This window comes from Spodoptera frugiperda, chromosome 3 (assembly GCF_023101765.2).
Source record: "Spodoptera frugiperda isolate SF20-4 chromosome 3, AGI-APGP_CSIRO_Sfru_2.0, whole genome shotgun sequence".
Lineage (NCBI taxonomy): Eukaryota > Metazoa > Arthropoda > Insecta > Lepidoptera > Noctuidae > Spodoptera > Spodoptera frugiperda.
The window spans coordinates 8,756,197-8,779,480 of record NC_064214.1 but is presented as its reverse complement, the minus strand read 5'-3'; the positions used below and the strand labels follow the sequence as shown (position 1 = coordinate 8,779,480).

General features: G+C 34.0%; 1 protein-coding gene across 2 annotated transcripts in view; it reads right to left on the bottom strand.

Moving 5' to 3' along the window:
• Positions 1 to 23,284, bottom strand: part of LOC118274152 (hemicentin-2) — a 150,568-nt gene that overhangs the window by 26,491 nt on the left and 100,793 nt on the right. Inside the window, exon 1 of one of the 2 annotated variants that reach the window (XM_035591559.2) lies at positions 9,158 to 9,275. The exons of the other annotated variant lie outside the window; for it this stretch is intronic. Within the exon in view, the coding sequence (XP_035447452.2) occupies positions 9,158 to 9,164 (7 nt within the window). The 5' untranslated portion in view covers positions 9,165 to 9,275. Of the gene's footprint in view, positions 1 to 9,157; positions 9,276 to 23,284 lie in introns of those variants that run through there. 2 annotated transcript variants of the gene reach the window in all.

Sequence of the window (23,284 nt, the reverse complement as noted above, 5' to 3'; positions counted from 1 at the left end):
AAAGTATAAAACATTTAGACAACGCAACGAAACATCAAATTCAAATTATTTTATTTGATCCATAACACTTGTCATAATAATAATGTGAAATGCACACATTCCGTTGTCTTAAAGGTCCGAGTGAATAGTTACTTTCTAAGTCTGTATGCTCCATCTTCGGCCGCATCTTCGCTTCGCCGTCCTGGCAGTAAGAAGGTTGGAGGCCAAACGCAGACTTATCAACGTTAAAAAAGTCTAATACAAATAGTTCTAAACGTGAGCAAACTAATCTTTGTCATCGTTCACATTGCTTTTAACAAAACTAAAACATTTATCAAGGCCAAAGCCATCAAAATTACAACAATATTTTTTCACGAAACTGTCTTACTGTAACTTAATTACAAAAAAAAAAGCGTTAAAGTAACTAAGTTAGTACGGTGGACCGTCAATCATTTCTCTTTTTAAAGGAATAGAGTTGACCGTAAAAATAACGAGTGGATATTTCTTTTCGTCAACGTAACTTTTTACTGTCTTTGGCTTAAGCAATTAAAAGTTTGAAAAAGTAGTCGCTCAGTTTTTCGTGTCGGTTTTTTTTCATGTTATTTTTTTATCCCTTTTCTTTTTTTGTGACCAACCCTGTCGGAAATGTGGTTAAAAATTTACCTCTGACCTTCGTTGTAAATAAGATGTAATTGAAAATAAATATTGCTGGAAACTTTTTTTCTGGTCCTTTTTTCCAGAAGCAATGTCTGAAATGGGTTTCAAAATTTTAGGCATCAAATTTGTTTGAAAAATTTTACATATAAATATTCTTATTCCACAACCTAACTAGATTTCAAGACAGGGTTCCATCACTAGTGATATTATTATTACCGATTGCTCAGAAAACCACGTTTAAAAAAACCGACTTAGACCTCATCTTTTCGAAGTCGCTTAATATACTAAAACCTGCTCTTAATCGTAACAACACTTTTCCGAAAACGGTATCAAAATCGGTTTGGCCATCATGAGATAATAGCGCACAAAAATACGTCAAATAGAAAACCTCCTTCTTTTTTTAAGCCGGTTAAAAATAAAGTCAGATTATTTTACTAAAATCCATGTCCCCATGGAAATTAAAGAATTATTGCAATTTTTAATATAATAATATAATCTTTAAAATTTAATCAAATAAGCCGCAATAAGAAATAACTTTAAAATAAGTAACTTAGCGACAAACTCTCAACTTTAAGATTTATCGACGGAAATATATTAATTTAAAGACTTGGGGTTGTTTTAATTTAGCTTGATATTCGTGGTTTAATTTAGATATTTTACTTAGTATTGAGTTGGGAATTTGTATTTAAATAAGTTGAGGCACTCAGGTTAAGTCTTAAGGCTTTTAAGTATTCGTCGAAAAGTTTATTAGAATCCTTTGTGACTAGTTCGGTAAATATACAATTGCTATTTTATTCCATTGAGATTTGAAATGATAGAATTGACACAGAAGACAAATTTAAATTTATAAATAAAAAAAAATTGTATCAAAGGACCAAAATTCAATTTTAATCCCTTTATGGTTGTTCTAAGAGATTGAGAGAAAAGAAGCCTATCTTGCTAGAAGAATTACACATAATTATAATTCCTAGAACATTACGTGAGCCTTTTTTGAGGGGTAAAATCATCCAATGACTTCTCCCGCCTTAGGCGAGACGGGAGGGAGTGTCAGACTCTTACTGACTAAAAACCACACCGTTCCTACTTCTGCTTTTCGAGCCCCCGGTAAACAGCTAAGACAGTCTGCAGCCCCGGGATTACATAAGCTTTGAGCCAAATTTTTCATACAATGTGGATAAGATAAGTATGTAGTAAGTACCTAAGAATATTCGTCAAAACAAGATGTTTTGTCAAAAAAATAAAGGTGTAAGGTTCTAGAACTAATGGATTGCCAGCAGCCGTGTGCGTACTTAGAAAAAACAAAGTTTGTTCGGCTTGAGGGTCGAAGCATTTTATGATCTCAGATCACACACGTATAAGATATATTCTTAAATTATTAATTACATGGTGAAAAAAAAGAAGTCTAGTATATAAGATTAACATTGGGAATAATAACATTGATCTTTTAATATTATTTAATTATGCAACTAAAACGTGGTGATTAATGCTCAAACCTTTTCCGTGTGAGAAGAAATCTTTGATCAGCAGTGGCCATCAGTTATAGGTAATTAATGTGAAACAACAAAAACAGACATGCTAGTTCACAAAACTAATCTGAAAATACAATTTTAATAGGCGAACTAAAACGTAGGATGATACATTATGAAATTTGCAAACTAAGGCCAGTGCCTGCCTAACTTTAATGAAAGCTGGTCGTTCAGAAAATAGCTTAGGAGGCTCACAATCTGCCCTACAAAATATTACTCGTAAGTTTCCTGGAAGGGTTCTGACCTAAGAGAGTGTAACAGTAACACAACCGTGCAAGGTTTCATTTCATTCGTAATTTTTGCTCTCTGCGGCCGTTAGCCTTCAGTGGCCCTTTGTTCTAACCTCTTTACAACCCGCAGATTTTTGGTGCAAATAAAAAAAACAGCGTCAATTGATCGTGTCTTGTTCAGTTTGATGTAGGAGTTTGAGATTGTCAATACGTTAACTTGTGTGAGTGAACGTAATTTTAGTTAGATTGAATTTTGTGTATACGTTTAAATGTGAGACTTTAGATTAATTCCAAAAAGTTATCATCCTACTTCTAATTAGACACTCAAAGAGAAAAATATGGCAGAGTTAAACTTCAAACCTAATAAATCCGTTTCTTTTGTTTTTTGTCGTAAATCTCCCTAAACTTGTGACAGATTGCTAATTATGTTAGCATTTAATTTCTTCTGGAAGCCGAAAGTTTAATTCCACAAATGTTTGAGCGAACGCCCGCGGACCAAATCTGAATGTGAAATTCTACAAACAGAAAAACAAGGGGGTCCTTTTCTTGTTTTTTCTATTTTTTGCTAGCAGCCATTTTGAGGTTTTTTGCGGTCCTCTAATGGGTCTTTGTTCCGTGACATTTTATTAATTCACGAAATTCATTGTTTTTTCTATTCGAATTTTTATAACGGTTGATAATTTTATATAGGTATTATTTTAAAAATCAAAAGGATTTCCCTTTATTGAGATGAAAAGGAAATTTTACGCTTTACTGGTCATTTTGTGAAAATACGTTTTAGTCCCTTCTGCCTGAGGCATTGGCGTTTTATGTCGAATGTTGTAAAAGTATGTTCGTTATAATGGGCACGTTACTCTTGTTTTAGGAATTTATTTTATTTTAAATATAGCTCTTTCCTAGTCATCTCGTTAAACCTACATGAAAAGGTATATATTTTATTTGCAGGATATAAGTACACTTTTTTTTTTTGAGGAGGGAAAAATCGTCGAATGACTTCTCCCGCCTTGGGCGACGCAAGAGGGAGTGTCACACTCTTACTGACAAAAAAGCCACCCCGTTCCTTCTCCTGCTTTTCGAGCCGGAGCCCCGGTAAACCCGCTAGGTAGTCCGCAGCTCCGAGAATATAAGGACACTGGACTAGCAAATTGAGTATATGAAGTTTTATCTTTACTAATTTCGTGGGTATTGCCAAGACATTCATGGGCGTTGATGATTATTACCAGGTGATCCTACAGCTCCTTTAACCCCTCAGTCAAACATTTTACGACATCTGTATATAATTGTAAACCATAATCATTAACAATAAGACCAGTTTTCCTGTGACCATTGTTTCCTTTTTTCATATTCATAATTTTAACAGACTACCACTCAATAAAACAAAAGGCCAGCCATAATTAATATTCCCACGGGTTCTTTCAAAAGGCGTCGAAGTTTTAGCACATGCCCCCATAGAAAAGATAACTCGTAAATCTTTTGAAAGTTTCAGGGGCCGTGTTCAAGACTGTTGGAATTTCCTAGGAAACTCTACAATACGAGCTGGTAGCGGTATTATATAATGGTTTTGGTACATCGGGGAGTACAGGCTGTGCCTTAAAAATAAAATATTTTAAGATTTAAAGAGTTTATAGGTTTTATTTTGTAAATGTGTCTCGCATTGTAATTCTGTGGTCCTTTGTATTGTACAAAGGACCACATATTCTAAGGTTCGGTATAAGAATTATTTAAGAAAGTTTTGTAATTTATTTACAAAACTTTCTTAAATAATTTTCGTTTTACTATTTTATTTGGTAATTTCTGGACATGAAATTCGAGTAATACACACACACACACACAACTTCACGCCTATTATTAGGACAGAAAGGACATGGGAATAGGCCAGCTATATATCAAGTGTATCAGAATTTAATTGTGAGTGTGTTAATTAATTTTACCTGGAACACGTTGTTTATTTGCGTGATCAAAGAAAATATAATACAGCTTTTCCTACGTGGAATTATACTTAAATAACTGGCAAAAATTTGTGTTAGATTTTAATACCTAGTCCTTCGGGGAAACAGGCTAATACAATGTTATCCTACGTTTACTTAACCACGTTAATATTATTTTTCTTCTTTTCTTTTCGGCTAATTAAAACTTTCTGTACAGAAAACAAGGAAAATGAATCTAAATTACTGTTTTTTTGGAAAAAAATACAATTATGTAAATCAGACGGACATTTTTAAGGGTACTCGGTTTCAAGGGTAGCTGTTTTGCATTCTTTTTTAAGCTAAGTGTGTGCGGTCCAGCGTGTCGGTGACATCCTTTTTACATGGTAACGTACTTTTCTCTAGAAGAAATTAATGTTAAGACTTTAATTATAACCTTCGTGAGACATGCTAAATTAGTGCGGCGATTGTCGCGCTGATATTGCTAATACTAGAGTTACAGCGCGACAATCGCCGCGTCGTGTGTCGCGATATGCTGCTCATGAATATGAGCCTGGTTTGAAACTAGTCGAGTTCCTCGTCAACAGTTACGTGAATAAGCCGATAATATAATAATTAATGTTAAGACTGATGTTCTTCATCAAGTAGTAGATAATTTAGAACCGCTTTTACTATGCAATACATCAATCAAAATCTCAAAATTGGATTTTTCATCGTTTTATTCAACCTTTATAGGGCTGCATGGTGATGGTCTTTACGAATTTGCAATTGCTAATAGCTATAGCTACTTGGACTAATACATACTTAATTACTTTTATGTGGCTTGATTAGGATCAAGCACTAGATTATGTCAACTGTAGGCAGTTGACATAATCTAGTGACATAACTGTAGGCAGTTGACATAATCTAGTGCAGTGATTCTATAACCGCTGGTCCATGGACCACTAGAGGTCTGCAGATGACAAAAAATAACTATTGCTTAGAGAGACGTGTTGTTCTTATGATTACCTCTAATTAAGTCTCTTATACAATTAACTTAAGCCTTTGATAAGGGCGAGGTGTCACACACACTACACTTGCCACGTAGTACTTGGTTTCATAGTTAAAAAAATAAAACAGTAAATGCAATGTTATTTACTAGTCTTATCACACATTCACTAGAATAATTGTTATACAAAACGCGAAGTTTCTTCAAATTGAAATTCTATTAGTTGAGACAAATACAGGTCATGTTGGTAGTTTATTGGAAAAGTTCACGTTACCTACATAAATAAGAACTGCCCAACACTGATGAAGTTCACAAACATTTAACTTTAACAGAACGGTTTAGTTCTTGTAAATGTCAGAAACAGGTCGTTCGGGTTTTCAAAGTTGAAACAACTAGAATTTTTAGTTTTTATGTTAGTTTGTAACAGGTATGTATGTATGTATGTATGTATGAGAAACGTATATCCATTGTTAAGATAGTAAATTGCTAAAATTTACACATTGTTTCGTTTATCTCAATATAATATATTTATAAAAAAATTGGTTGATGAAAACCTTCAACAACAACAATGGTGTTGTTGAAGCCCAATTTGTCAATCACACAGAGATTTGTTCCGAACAGGAATCGAACCCGCTATTCTTTGCACGTGTCGCATAAACCGTGCAGTCAAAGTCACTTGAATTTGGTCCTTAGGTACGTTTTGTGATAATAACACATTTGATAAAACCATTAGTGGCAAAAAGAATGAGGACACTATACTAATGAAATAGTACTTTTTTTTTTAATAAAACGTTGCCCCACACTTTATTTTTCTCCTGTGTCGTGGGTGCGTTTACACTTATTACATACATGAGACTGACATACGATGTGCGGTATAAAAATCCTTAAAATAAAATTAAAACTATATTTCCATCCTTTCAAAAGTCTTGGCCTAGTCCGGTCAAACCGAAAACCTCATACCAAGCAATCAAGGTTACGCCGAAATCTTACATTTACCTAACAAATTCTAGACTTTACAGTTTACTAAACTTGACCTAATTAATACTAAGTTAAAGCCAAGGATTAACTATTATAGGTCTATTAGCTTACTGACATAATTACGTGTTAATCCCTAAGGCAATATACTAATACTAGTTATTCAATTTCATTTAGTTAAAGGTTTAACATGGTTTGAGTCCACCAATTGGGATTTGTCGAATAATCAGAACTTTGGCTAATCGTACTCAAGTGTAAGTTAGCCTCATTTAAGTTGCTTAGGCGCTGATTAGACGCGGTAAGTCTAAGTTTTGTTTGGTTAAAGTTCTATAAGTTTACACAACGTTATGCCTTTTATCCCCAAGGTAGGCAGAGGTGCACATCATGGCAAATGATATCGCTATACAATGTACACCCACATTTCACCATTTGTATTAAAAGTCCCATGTAATAGAGGGTGAGCCTATTGCCATATACCATTTCCAGGCTCCGTGCTACCACTGACAAATTTACGAAGAACCGAAAAAATCCCAGTAATACTTTGCCTGACTCGGGAATCGAATCCGAGACCTTTTGTCCGGCAGTCGCACTTGCGACCATTATTCAAGCCTGTTTGTGTATCTGTTATGGGACAAATAAAACTATCTGAAGAAAAGTATAGCACACATAAGAAATGAGTAACTTTTCAAATAGCATGATGTTTCCTCTGCTACAAATTATAACAGAATAAAATTAAGTCTTTGACTGCCAATAGAAAACTGTTGAAGGCAAATCCTCCGCTAACGTCGGTCACCGGTGATGCCTGTGGTGTTTAAATTGATAATATGCATAAAACAACACACAATTGGCCACACATTCCAAAAGGGTCCTGACCACATACCCAAGCAAGGCTTGGATTGGAACCCCCAGGGGCAAAGGTAGTCGTGGAGGACTCAGTCAAACCTGGGCGTCGCACAGTACTTTTGCTAGAAAAGGAGTGGGCATCGAAATGATGTGGAGAGAGATGAAATGGGAAGCTCAAGACATGTCGCAATGTAGGACTTCTATGGACACCCTCTGCCCCAACTACGGGACATAGGACATTAACAGAATCAATATTTAATCAAGGAATTACCAAAAAAAGGGGTAAATATTCCCCGTCAACTTGATTGTTCAATTTAATATAATTTATAAATCAATTTAAAATAATAATAGCTTCTTAAGCATATGTTCCCAACGCGGATCCACGCGATATACAATGTGTTTTCTATTGTTGTCTTATATACGAGAGGTTAAGTCAAGTAAGTCATGCTTCATAATAATCACACAAACTCACGTACAAACACGGTAAACACAACCAATAAATCAGAACGCTGACTAAACCTTAACACGACGAATTAAGTATGAAAATGTAACTAGAGCGGTTCGCTCCCGCTATCACGTTGCCCAATTATACTAAAATTACTCCTTTAATAAATGAAAATCCTTGGTACCTTAATTTTAACCTGCGCCGTGCAAAATGCCGAGGCTGTTTGAATAATTCAAGCGCAGTGTACGTACGAATGTTAGCAGTAAGACTGAAGCTAGCTTTTTGCTAGTAAGCACTCATTTTTAGTCTAAATCAGCAGTTCTAACCTTAATGCTTATGGCCTAGAATGCCTAGGTAGATGGAAATTGTGAACCTTTGTTTTAGGGTTAGTGGAGTCTGCATTCCTTGAATTACTTTTGTTGTTAAGTTTGGCGGTGCGGTGACAGATAACGTTGCTTTCTCTTTTGTAACTTTGCACGTACACTTCATCGTTCTACACCACCCAATGGTTGACTTTCAGAGAATGCTTACGGCATTAATTCCTCAAATTATACTGTGCACGTGCAATAAAGCTTTAAATAAATAAATAGTCAAATATTTTTCGATAAAATAGAATGACTGCAGAGTCGATTGTAAGTATAATTAACGGGCATGACATCTCAAGTATTTACATTTCAAAGCGCTCAAAATGGAATGAAATAGCTCAATAGAATTCTGTTCAGTGTCTAGCATAACTCATTTTATTGTACATTTTAATATAATAATTATAAAATAGAGTAGGTACAACGAGTTCAATTATGTTATCTTCTCAGATAAAACAAGAATAACAAGAATATTATATTACGTATCAAACAAAACAAAATATTAATCGCGTTTACAAACAATATTGTTTTAACAGAATCAATATTAAATCAAGGAACTACCAAGAAAAACGTTAAATATTAAATTAAACTTGATTGTTCAATTCAATGTAATTTGTAAATCAATTTATAGTAATAATAGATTCACAATCCTTTTATAATAAACTAGCAACTTTCGCGCGGTTTCACCCGCTCTGCTCGGCATCTATTCATCATAGCCTGATGATTTATAGCCTTCCTCGATAAATGCACTACCCAACACAAAAAAATATTTCTGACCAGAAGTTCCGGAGATTAGCGCGTTCAAACAAACAAACAAACTCTTCAGTTTTATAATATTATGATATATATTATAGTATATAGTAAAGATTAGTATAGATAAATAACTGTTTACCAAAGTGTCATAAAGCTGATTCGGTCCAACATTTTGATAAACTTAATTCAGATAAGCTATCAAAGTTCGTTGTTTTAGGAAGACTATCATAAGATAGTTTTGGGTCAAGACAAAGTTATCGTAAAGTCAGTAATCGATTTGGGTTTAAACGTTTAATCTAATAAATTGAAATTACTATTTAGAAAGTTGTGTTTTGAGGAAAGGGAAGATCTTTGAAGACAATGTATCTCATCTTTTCTTTATTGAAAAATTACGCAAGCATGACTGAGAATACAAATTGTATTAAGTACTACATATGTTTGTAATGAATGTAGGAAATTGTATAAAAAACTCACAATACATGAAATAGCTTGAAAGTAGGTGTATATGTATATCTTCCTTAATATACAACACGTAGACACGTCCGTAATCGATGCTGACCCTAAGCAGATAAGCCGACTTTACTCTCGGGTCCGTTCGTAACGTCAAAATGACTACATATTTTTAAAATAAGTGTTGTCAGTTTAGTAAATAAAATGTCACAATAAATATAATCGACTAAAACGTGTCATCGATTTATAAATAAAAGGCTGAAATCTCCAGAATCCAGTTCTAACTCGAATAATTATTTTTGTGTTGGGTAGTGTATTTATCGGAAGGCTATACCTATATATATAATAGGCAACATCACGCTATGATCAATAAGAGCCGAGCAGTGGGTTGAAAATTATATAACAACGAAAGTAACTCTCTGTCTCTTATTTACGCCTAAACCACTGTACCAATTATAATATTTATTTTTGTGTTAGATAGTCCATTTGTTGAGGAACGTTTTAAACTTTATAACATCACGCTACGACCAATAGCCGAGCGGGTGAAGCCACGCAAAATTAGCTAGTCATTTACATTAATAACAAAGACAATAAGTCCTTTACTCTACCACTGATCCAACCCTTGGTACTATCTGAACTATTAATCCCCGTAAGTGTCAGATGGTCGTTATGGTGTCAGTAAAGGAAAACTGTGCTCTTAGACACAGCTGCGGGCAAAGTATGCAATTAATAGTCCGCCGTCCCATAGAATATTTGGATGGAAATAAATTATGGTTTTTGCTATCTCTTACGGTAACTAGGACACGGATTGTGTAATTTTTTTGGGTTTTTCTTGTGCTAGGTATATTTTCTTATTGGAGATGAGAAATTGTTACACTTGTGTTTAGTTGTCACTGTAATATAGAATGCTATTCCATATAATGGACTGCCTAATGGGTTACCGGGTCTCCAGCTTGAAAAACAGGACTAGGAACGGAATGGTTTTTATTCAGTAAGAGTCAAAAACTTCCTTTCGCTTCGCCCAATGCGGGATAAGACATTCGACGATTTCCCCTCCTAAAAAAAGATATTAATCTTTTGTATATTTTCAAACTTATTCTCTATATTCATCAAAATAATTCTGTACTTTGTAACTAATAAAACCCAATAATTTGTACTTTAGCATTGAACTCCAATGTTGGCACTAGTATGAGGTCTGCATCATAATGTGCTACACCACGAAATTTTTAAAACCTAGAAAGGTATACACTTTGACTAAACCCCTTGTATACTAATCCGGTCTTATAAATAAGGTCACCGCATCATCCATTGTCAAAAACACTCTCACCGAAGTCAAAAGGCCACTTTTCATCGCGGATACAAAATTACCATGCAAGAAAAAAACTCAAAGAAAATATGCCCTAAATCCGTTCCGTATCAAATATTAAATCAGTAGCAAGGCAGATTTTGTTTGATGTTACGATTTATTCTATTAAAGTTTCTACACAAAGAAGCTACTTAGGATCTTAAAAGGGTCTGATGGGCCCATGTCCCCGTATAAGCCTTCAAAAGAGCGTCTTATGTTATAAAATCAATGGCTACGGAGGTCCGTTTCGGTTAGACAATAGACTTAGAATTATTTAGTGTTACGTAAACGGTGCTTAGGGACGCAATGTCTCATCTAAGGACGTGGATGGAGGTGGAAGCAAATCTTTAATTTAAAATTACTTTTTTATCGCAATGGTAAAATGGTCCAGAAATGGTCCTTGTAGGAATGTTTATTCCTACAAGATACTGTACATTTTGTCTTAGAGGAGCATAAGACAAAAACACTATCGAATAACCAATAAAGTATCAATATAATGAAGCTCGATATGCAAATAAAAATATAGCAACTATCGGTATTCCTCACCCGTAGACAATTACGGTCAGCAAAACTATTTAAAATTAAAAAATTGCTCAAAGTTATCTCCAATTTTTATGTCGAGTAATATAGCTAAAACTTTCTCCTAAGTCTGAAAACTGCATCAAAGGTTCAGTCAAACAGTGAGATAATATAAGAACCTCCTTTTTTGAAGCCGGTTATAAAGATACAAATAACATTACAGGAACTAAAACATAGTTTGAAATTTTCTTGGATTTTAGAAGGAATAATCAATCCTAGTAATGACTCATCACTTAAAATGACTATCCTCTTACATCATCTGAGACTCAAACTGACCTAAAGTCAATCAAGTGGTCAAGGGCTCCCATTATTACGTCGGTCAGGGGTTAAGCACTGGCATTCAATGGGGCAAGGTTGTTTACTATTTGGGAGCCTTATATCAATCAATAGGATAGAAATAGGTAGTAATGTCTTATTTTAGATAGCAATTTATATATTAAACATATTAATCTGTAGTTAAGCTTACATATTAATAGAAAGTAGTAGTTGTATTAGGAATTCTATAATTAGGCACTTATTTCCAAATACTGGATACAATTCCACGAATATTTATATCTATATATGTAGTTACTAAGAATTTTCATACTTGAGACAGCTACCAGTACTATGACATCTTCTAAGCTATCACTAAAATCTCTATTATGAATAACCTGCCTGTCATTCCTTAGAATTATGGCAAACCCTTCATAAAAAAGATGTTGGTTTTTATTCAATAATGTATTTTTTATGAACGTTGCCCCACACTAGAATTGTCTCCTATGTTATGGGTGCGTTTACAAACATACAAGTTCACATAAACATGACACCCAGACAATAACAATTTGTGGAATACACAGAGTTACTCCGTGTAGAGATCACACCCGCTTACACGTTGCACGGCAAATGGGTGCCCAGACACCGCACTAACCGTACAGTTAGATGTTAGATTTTGGTACTGAAATTGTTGGGTTTAATTTAAATTATATTCATTTAGTTAATTTATTTATCCGGTTAAGTAGTCACAAGCACAAATATTATTTACGTTTCTCCAGAAGTGTTTGGCAATGATTTGGTTTATATAAGTCATACTATATGCTATGTAATATTGTGTGAGGCAATTGTAGAACGGTATAATGATAAGTCATGATCAGGATATGATGAAGTAGAACGATAATGGTAGACCACGAGAATATTTGGAAAGATTTCAAATACTGCTTCATTGGTCGAGTGCTCGCAAGTGGGATTGCCGGCCAAGGGGTCTCCGTTTCTATCCCCGAGTCAGGCAAAGTATTACTGAGCTTATTTTGGTTTATGAAAACTTTTCAGTAGTAACACGGATTATGGAATTGTACCCAGTATATGACAATTGGCTTACCCCCTATTACTCGGGACTTATAACACAAATAGTGAGAAGTGGGTGTTATATAGCAGCATTATATATGGAATATTATATAGCAGCATTAAGTGCCGTAATGTGCACCTTCTGCCTACTTCTTCGAGGATAAAAGGCTTGACGTTGCGTAGTTTGAAATAGGCCGATGTTATATATTGATAAATCATCTTATTCCAGCAAATAAAGCATTTGTGTCTTAGAAAAATAAATAGATAGGTGGACTTATTTTCTTTATCGAGATCTTCTACGATTGTCTGATTACGATCATACTGAATAGCCTTCCGGCTAAACAAATACTTATCCTTTAGTCTAGTAATAATATCAGCGAAATACACAGCAAAAATACTAATGTCTTCCGTGCTTCCGGGTATACTACATACATTACACGAAAAAAAGAACAATTATTAAAACAAAAACAGAATCATAAAATCAGGGCACTCGAAACCAAAGATTTTCCTCAAGGAAAACGAGACAGAACACCATAAATACAATGGATTTTTTCCTAAATCTCCCCATATTTATCATTCATAAAAATAAATTATATTCATTTCCTTATAGGCTGGTATGCACATAAAACGATGAAAGATATTGCACATAACTCTTATTTATTTAGAGGTCCTTATTTACTGGGTACATGTTTATAGGGCAGCGACTGACATGCACTAATACTGGATGATGTATTTTTATTGGACGGCCTTTATTATGTGGGCCGTGTTTTGACTTCGGTTGTGAAAGATGTTATTATTACATTTTACAGCTACAGAAAATATTGTAGATATTAAAAATGATGATTTTTACTTCTATTTCTGTCGTTCATAGGGCCAATATGGAATCAGGACAAAAAACACAAGTTTTTAAACTAGCATGGTCTTGTTTTTTTTTTGGGGTAAATCATACAGTGACTTCTCTCGCCTCGGGCGAGGCAAGAGGGAGTGTCAGACTCTTACTGACTAATTACTACCCCGTTCCTAGTCCTGCTTTCGTACCGAAACCTCGGTAAACCCGCTAGGTAGTCCGCAGCTAACACTATCATTAGAACTTGAGACGGGATATTTCATAAGATTCGGGAGACTCATAGACATAAACATGGTAAATATTCCGTCTCAAGTTTTGATTACATGTTTGTATTTTAATATCGTGTGTGACAGTTTTCCAAGTCTACTCAATAGCTATTTTTGGACGGGTAGTAAATTTCCGTAGAAGTAAATAAATATTTTATGCTAAAATTAGCTGCATAACTTCTTTATTCATAGCAGAGCTATATATTAACAAATTATTGTTACCAACCAAACAAAAACTTTCCACTTCCAAATATTCTAAACAAAAAAAAAAAAAACGCGAAAAAAAAACGAAAGTTATTCTTTGAAAATTCCAAAGTGAAACTTTTATGAAAATTCTGCTGATTTTTACCTTTACTTTAGAATGTGGAAACTTTGGTGTTCTTTGTACGGATCATTAGCATTTTGCGCGCCAAGCTACTAATGCATTAACATTTTAAAAGGGAGGGAGGTATTTCGGAAAATTTTCGCGTTGAATCCGGATACTAATATATGGGTGGAAATGGGTTCATCAATTTAAATGTAATGGTTCCACTAGGGCGCTGAAAAGGACGGTTTTCATGTATTCTCGGAATATGGCTTTGTTGTTTGAATACTTCAGCTTTATATTCATATGAGAGTATATATTTACAATACGAAGGATTATTTTTCGTATAGCCCTCTTCGTATAAACCGCGAATTTTTTTCTTGAAAAAAAAATGTCTCTTATACCTTCTTGTTGTTCGGTTTGGTTATTATTATTTTTTTTATATAAACTGTTAACGAGCAGACGGATCACTTGATAGTAAGCAATCGCCACTGCCCATGGACACCTGAAACACATGTGGTTTGAGCCGGCCCATTTGTGCCGAAGCATGACTCCCATATCCCACACTTTAATCCCACGATATTTTATAATTACACAATGACATATAATTGAGTAGACAACTAAAATTTCACTTTCAAAACTATCTCCACAACAAAAAGGGTAATATTAAGCCTTGTATTCATGGTAAACATTTTGTTTAGCAACATGGTTGCATAAACATATTGCGGACAACATTGTGTTGCGGAGTTGATCGCGTCATGCTGCAGAGTTGACGCCCGGCGAGCGAAAACATCAGTTTATATTAATTTAAACAAAGTTTCTAGCAGCATTCCCGCTATTCTTCAACAACGTTGATCAACTATTGCTAAGCAAAATGTTTACCATGAATACGAGGCTTTAATGTAAATGACTCAAGAAACAAAACGTAAACGGACGCCATTTTCTTTTTAACGAGTACTCGAGTTACTGCAAGATCAACATTGGCACGCGACTTTTAAAAGCCTCACTTAAAAATGTCGGTTCAATTCAAATGACTTCGTAAATCGAACGTAAGGGGGTTACAGTAAAGGGAAACTGACTTTATGGATGTTTAAGACCTTTGCAGACAAGCGACTTTATTTCTATTGGCTTAAATTTCAATTTTTAATAACAACTGTTAATATATATTTGTTATGTTTTACTGTCGTTTTCGATAACAGATCTTAATCCAAAATCTTTGGATTGATTCCGATTTTTGACAGCAACTATAGAACTAATGAAAAAATCGACCTTAATTTAAAGTTTTTAGATTGAAATCGTTTTGTAAATTTGGAAATAACCTAGACAGTTAAAGGATATGACAGTATGATAATAATTATTTTAGAAATTAAAACCTTAAGTAGCAAACAAACATGGAAATTATGGAATAAAATATCACATGCCAAAAAAACGCCCAAGAATTCCACAATATAGTATCCAGTCTGCAAACGATCGCATATGTAAAAAAGGTTAAAAATAAACCAACCGCACCAAACAGCATCGATGTAAAAACGTCGGTTATTTTAACTGTATGGGAAACCAGTAAAAATAAAGATTTTTACGGTACCTAGTGAAAGCTTCGGTTAATGCGATGTTTTATCACTGTACCGTACAATAGACTTTGCTTTTAAAACGGTTTTGTGAGAGAGATTTAAGTTTGATAGAGTGGGACTCTGCACTTTGCTTTAGAATTGTCTGCGATTCTAAAGCTACAGACAATGCTAGTTTCACTGAGGAGGAAGGAAAAGATTTTGATTTTAAAGGAAAAAAATATTTATTTTATTTGTAGAGAATTCAAAGCATTAGCTGCTGAAAGGTCACCACCAATGACAGACGTGCTGGTTAAAGTGTTAGATTAAATCAAATAATTTTTTTTTGTTTGTCTGTCTGTATTATTCAAGCGTCACGCAAAAACTACCAATGCGATTACGATGAAACTTGGTATAATTATACTTTAATATCCTTGGCGCAATACTTTTTATCCCGAAAAACTATGTACACAAACACTAAAAACAAATTTAATTGATCTCTAGACACAATTACTATACCAAACGCAAATCATATGTTTGTCAAATGTTAGGTACGCGGAAAGTTGAAATTAGCTTGAATCATGCGAAAGTTTATGAGTTTGTGTGTACATTTTTCACTCAATCAATTTAAAACTGCTGAAAGGATCGGGATAAAATTTGGAACAGGGGTAAATTATGGTCTGGAACAACACATAGGTTATACCCTCAGGAATACGAGCGAAGCCGCTGGAAGAAGCTAGTATAAATAATACTAGATACAAGAACCATTTTACCAGTTTGTTCCGCTACTTCAATTACTGTTAGCTGTTACACTCAGGGGAAATAGTACAACGTCATCGGCAAAAGCAAAGAAATATTGTTCAAACACATTATATACGGTTGTGGTTCCATTGATACTGGAAGAACAGGGAACATTTATTTTATTGTTCTTTTAGATGGCGTGGGCTTAATCTTTAATAGGTTTATGAAATGAATAGACTGCACGGTTGGCGTGGTGACTGGGCAGTTGGCTGCCGTGTATCTCGGGTTTCGATTTCCGCACAGAAGAACTTTTTGTGTGATTCACAGACTGTTGTTTCAGGTCTGGGTATCATGTGTATGTGGAATTGTATGTTTGTATATGTACCCACGACACAGGAAAAATCTTAGTGTGAAGCAACATTCTTTAAAAAAAAGCGTAGTCAGTAGTCACAGTAATATTACTAGTTGTTTCATACCTAAAACAGAAAATACCAGTCAAGCCACTTACAATAAAGTCCTAGAAAATAATAAATATTGGAGATTTATTTAAGCAACACAAGAAGACCGTAGATTTCAAGCTCTGAAGTCTACCGTAAATACTAATACAAATTCCTTTTAAGAAAATAAAGACATGGAAACAACATAATTAAAAGAAAAGGTTATATCATGTAACATAGACGGAATTAAACAAAATAATTTTTATCTCAGCTTAGGGATAATATACGAGGAAACAGACACAATCTCAGGTTTCATTGTAAACAATTACGCTTGAGGTTTTAAGTTAAGAAAATAAACATCTAAAAGAAGTTGAACAAAAGAGATATAAACAAAAAGAATTGGACTAATTAAGAGCCACGAGGCTAATTGGACGTAATTGTGTTTGTAACGATGTGAAAGCCATCAGATGTTTTAATTTAAGAACAAAGTTAAATAAATAAGGAATATAAAATATACTAGTAAGTAGTAATTAATATAATCTTCATTAATTATAATATTATTATAATACCATATTGATAATTTCCCAAAGAAGATACAAGGTTTATTGTAAAAGTAAATCACGTGTAGAAGTTTGATTGTTCAAAAATGTTTTTTTCAGTATGTCAAGTAAACCAATTAGCATTTCAGACGGATCACCTGATGGTAAGCAATTGCCGCCGCCCATGGATACCCGAAACACCAGAGGCGTTACAAATGCGTTGTTGGCCTTTTGGGGGTTAGGAACTTAATACAACTTAAACATAAGCATTGTTGTGGAAATAGGGTAAGTGGGCCCCATAAAGGAACTCTTTTATAATTAGTTTGTAATTGAAAAGAGGTGCCATTTTTACCTGAAGACTCATGGAACTGGCAACAAACTTTAAATAAGAGACTGCCACCAATGACCTAAGATATTGACTTCCAGAAGTACCAATAAATTGCCTTCAACAAAATTAACTGCTTTAACTTTTACTACAATACTGTCATCAAGGTCTCCCAAGATTATCTTAAGTGACAAACTAAGTAATTTATTAACCGAAATGGTTTTATTAAGACCTAAGTCCGGAACCGAACAACGGCATTCCAATAAATTGTTTTAAGTGTTACGTTCAAGATTTTCCCGATTCACTTTAAGAAACGGAGTGGATTTTATTCGAAGACATTTGAAATAAGTGGAGGGACTAGTCTTACGGTTCCAGCACGCAGTTTCAATTCACTTAGTTCGAAGCTTTGCATCCAATCTTGAAAGTTTTAGCAATCTGATCAAGAAATACCATGTTTTACGAGTTTTTTAATATATATGTAGGTACTGGTCGTTTTACGTTATGAGAATTCTGTTACTGTAATATTTGAAATAGATTTTGAGCATTTTCAGTGAATAAATCTATTTAAAAAATAAAGAAGTGACAAAAAAGGTCTATAACGGATTCATATTTTTACGTATATACCTAAATAATAATAATACACCTGCTTCTAGTTGGTTAATGTCAATCATAAAACTAAGCAAGGAAAATCCTGATTGCATTATTTTTATTGATTTAAATAACAAAGAAAGAAAAAGAAGATTCAATTAACACTTCAACATTAGATTTTTAACCAACACTTTTTTCGACAAGTGATAAAATTTAGGCCACCAAAAAAAGGATCAAAGAAAGTGATCCTCTAAAACTATTTAAATCACGCCTTTTTCGAACCACAACGATAAATATACAAGTTTACTTTTCCTCGGCTATTAAGGTGGAGACGGACTTGCCACCGTTGAGGGTTCGGCCGCCATTTTTCTTTTCCAACCGATACAATGGCGGTAATCGGTGCGTTACGAAATTGAATAGACATTTTAAGGGTCCCACAAACAAATGCCATCAATTACTGTCCCGAAACCAATCGAGACGGCTTGGCTACCTCTGGTTACCTTCGATTGTGGTTTACATTACTCCGGATTAATTTATTTCGACTTTTATTGACGGTGAGCCGGTGAGTAGAATGTTATTTGACGTTTGTATTGAAAGTTCGATCTTTTCGTTCTTTAGAATTGGGTTTTTGGTAGTAATGGTATGATTAGGATATCCTAATACCGATAGGGACAAATGTCATTAATTAAAATCGCTCATTAAAATTTAATTCACATTCATTTTCAGAGTCACAGTTTATAAGTTAGCCACTACTGACCGAAGGCCTCTTCACCATCAACGCAGGATGGTGATTTCTAACTTATAAGCCCAGGTTCCCTTACGATGTTATCTCGTGCATGAGAAGCGACCGTAAAAATCTCTAAGCCACCACAAAAAAAAAACAAGCATACTTAAAGTGTAAAATTTAAGTATACTTGTTAATTTAGGTTAGTTCTAAGCATGAAAAAAGGCACGGAAAGAGGTCACACAACAGTGTCGATCATTAACTTCTATCGCGAATAGAAAATCCCCACAATTAAGGTATAAAGCAGGACCTAGCGCATAGATGATGATGTTTTTTTTTTATATATGTGGCAATAGCAAACAAGCAAAGAAGTCACCTGATGGTAAATCATCAGCGCCTCTCATGGACACCCGCAACACCAGAGGAGTTACAGGTGCGTTGCCGGCCTTTTAAAAAGGAGTATGCTCTTTTCTTGAAGGTTTGAAGGTCGTATCGGTTCGGAAATACCGCCGACGACAGCTCATTCCACAGTTTTGCTGTGCGAGGCAGAAAGTTTCGCGAGAAACGCACATGGTGATGAAGAAGTCTTATTCCATTAAGTATAAAACCTTTAAACACTACAAGAAGTGTCGCTGAGAGAACTTTATAAACTGACTTAAGTTTTCAGTAACGAATGTAGTTCGTAGCTCACGAGTCGTTGTCAGTTAAAAGTGAGTGCGAGTGAGTGCACTTTATATAAAATGTTTATGTCGAGTAAAGTGCTGAATACTTTAAGATTCATTACCATTATCTCAGTGACAAAACACTTTTAATTTTATGTTCTTGTTGATGTTTTCTACGAGTATATGGGATGGCAGAAACAAAGATTCCGACTTTTTGATAATGAAATTCAATAAATTGAATACATAGATTATGTTATTGAAAAGTCATTTCATTTTACTCATCCACTGTTCAACGTTTTTAAAAACAGCATCTAGAGATAAACCCTTTTTTAATATGTACATAATATCATGTATGCACTTGTATAATATTATGTACTAGCTTTTGCCCGCGACTTCGTTCGCGTGGAATAGTGACTTCCGGCAAATTTTTGGTTTTAACCACATAGTTCCCGATCGAGCGGGATCTCTTCAAAAATGAGATGTGGAAGATATTCCAGGGAACTCTTCAAAAATCAACATAATGAGCTCTGCGTTTGAATTTAATAGATGTATACTCACTTAGGGCATTGAAAAAATAGTTTAAAAACGGACTTAAACTAACTTAAAACTAAAGAAAGCTACGAATTACGAATTTATCTACACTAATATTATAAAGAGGAAAACTTTGTTTGTTTGTTTGGTTGTAATGAATAGGCTCAAAAACTACTGGACCGATTTTAAAAATTCTTTCACCATTCGAAAGCTACATTATCCACGAGTAACATAGGCTATATTTTATTTTGGAAAAAAATAGGGTTCCGTAAGATATTTTGATTTTTCGGACACAAACTGAAAAAAATCAACCAAAGAAGTTACTTATTTTGCGTACGCTGCCTAAACTACAAAAGATAGAACCATAAAATGTTATAATTAATTGTAGATATTATAAATATCTACAAAAAAGTCCGCGACACACTATACCTATCTATGTCGAGTGAGGCACAACAACCACATTTTTATTTAAAAATCTTGATTTTTTTTGGACTACATTTAAACGCGTTTATTTTACTCATGCTATTAATCCTTATCAAGATAAATTATTTCATCAATAAGTACAGTTTATGTTGATAATATTTGGTCTTTGAATGATTAAAATTGGACGTTTGGTTTTGAAGTTGTGGTGAAATTAAAATATTACGATTTCTGCTGCACGGCCCGTTGCGGTCGCCAAGACCAGGGGTGCGCGTGCGGGAGAGGGGTGTTTAGATCTATGAGTAAGGGGTACCTAGGGCGCGGCTCATATTTAATATTATAAATGCGAAAGTAACTCTGTCTGTCTGTCTGTTACGCTTATGCCGTTACGCCTAAACCAGTAAACCGAACATTTTGATGAAATTTGGTACAGAGATAGAATAGACCCTGAAGAACAACATAGACCTATTTTTTATTGCAAAAAAATAGGGGAGACTGGGTAAAAATAAGAGATGAATGGTCTTATGGAAATTCGCCATTTTTAAAGCTGTAACAAAGGGGAGAGTGGGTAAAAATAGGGGATGAATGGTCATATGGAAATTCGACAGTTTTAAAGACGTAACAGCGAAACTTTGCATTTAGACACTTAATGGGGAACGAAAGAACATAGGCTACTTTTTATATATATATTTATATATAGCAAATAAAAAGGGTAGAAGGCGTTTTAATTTTGACCACTAACACAACCACGCGGACGAAGTCGCGGGCAAAAGCTAGTAACAATTAAAAAAGAAACTATATTACAACCTATCCTCTATGCTATAATAACCAAGCTTAAACTAAATAATTTAAAAGAAACGACTTAAATCTAATCTAATTAATTTATAAATTAGACTTACAATTTTATTAAAAAAACTAACTACAGTAACTACTAATAATCGATATCAAACTAAACCTACGTTAAATAGTTTAACCAAAAAACCAGGAAAACCTAACAAATAAACTTATTAATTGACAAATACAACGAAACCAATTTAGAATATACGAAACAGCAGGACCACTACAGACAAATAATCATACGACTGATAATACACTTTTTCTACGATAGTACCGAAGCGCTCGGCCGATACCCAACCAAATGAATGTAACGAAACCATAGCGCGATCTATTTCGATCCCAACGCCATCTATCGAGGATAAAGACAACTTGGATTATTTATTTATACTCCGTTCGGTCATTTTCTTTGTACTAAAAGTTTAATTATATTGATATTATTTTTTTCATACCTTTTTACTATTTATTTACTTTTTTCGATGAATTAAAACAATAACATGAACCGAAGTCGTGTAACGATCGACATAGAATTATCTATACTCCGTTAGAGCATTTTCTTTGTACTAAATGTTTTATTATATTGATATTATTTTTTTCATACCTTTCTACTATTTATTTACTTTTTTCGACGAATTAAAACAATAACATGAACCGAAGTCGTGTAACGATCGACATAGAATTATTTATAAATAATTTATTTCTTATTTTTATTTTTTGATTTTTGAAATAAAAATATATCTATGTCCTTTCTAAGGTTCTAAACTATATCTGTACCAAATTTCAACCAAATCCGTCAAATAGTTGCGGAGATTAATGGTATAAGCATAGAATGTTCGACGTGATTCTTTAATTTGACATAACTTTTTTATTTATGAACCGATTGACATGAAACAAACACTAAATGTAAATTTAAGCATCCCACAATATATTCGTGAAAACCGCATCCAACTCGGATCAGCCGTTTCTGAGATTAGCGCGCACAGACGAACAGACAAACAGACAAACAGACAAACAGACAAACAGACAAAAAAAAAGTTAATTACATTTTTGGGTTCGACATCGACATAACAATAACTCCTGCTATTTTTTTTATTTTTGTTTTCAATGTACAGACAGCACTTTTCTACGATTTTATTATATGTATAGATTGTAAGCACAGTACAAATCGAATAACCTGATCCAATGTCAACATCTCGTACATATAAAACAACAATAGGAATCACATTGTGTCTCGTGTGAATCCGCGTTACGGTCCCTGAACGGTTAAGCTTTGCCGCAGTTTTAAAAAATGCTCTGAAAAACTATTTAATGTTAAACTCTAAACCACAACACGTCTGTTCCTTTTAAAAGAAAAAATATCATAGGTCTTTTCATAATACTTAATTAACCTCACCTTTAACCCAATTTAAAATGTAGAATTTTGATAAAGATTCAAAAGCATTATTCCCAATCCGGTCTCAAATAAAACAATAAAGGTTCGGTAGAACAAAGAAATCTATAGAACTTAAACAATATGTACCTAACACCCTGGTCATATACTATACCTTTGTTCAGCAAATAAATTAATTTGATTTAAAACTAAGACCCAAACAACAGAAAACCAACCATAATAACATCATTACAAGATTTAGCTTCCCCATATACAATATAAGCCAACTTTATAGCCCCAAGTTGTTACCGTACATCATTCCACGAGAGTGCATGTCAAGTCAAATGTTTATAATGTCATATGCACTCCGAAACTTGACGGAGTTTCGTCTTAATAATAAATTTAAAAGCAAAGAAGCTCTTAGTATGTCGTGTTTAAAGTTGTTTAAAGTAAATAAAACTCTTTATAGTGTATTCCGTTTGCGATTTATAAAATTAAGCAATGGTTTGTAGTCGTAATTGAAATGAACGTTGTTGTTTGCTTTGCCATTTCTTTTATAGGAAGAACGACTTCATTTTCCTGGGTAGGGTATAATTTTTGAGCAATATATAGATACATGTACTATTGTTGTTGAGAATTTCTTATATAAATTAAAATCTTGCTTGCTATTCGTACATTTCCATTCATCTAAGATGTGTGATCAAAAATTTCAATCCTTTTTTAATTGAACACACTTTCATTAAGTCTAACCTCTTTAAGACAGCATAAGACAA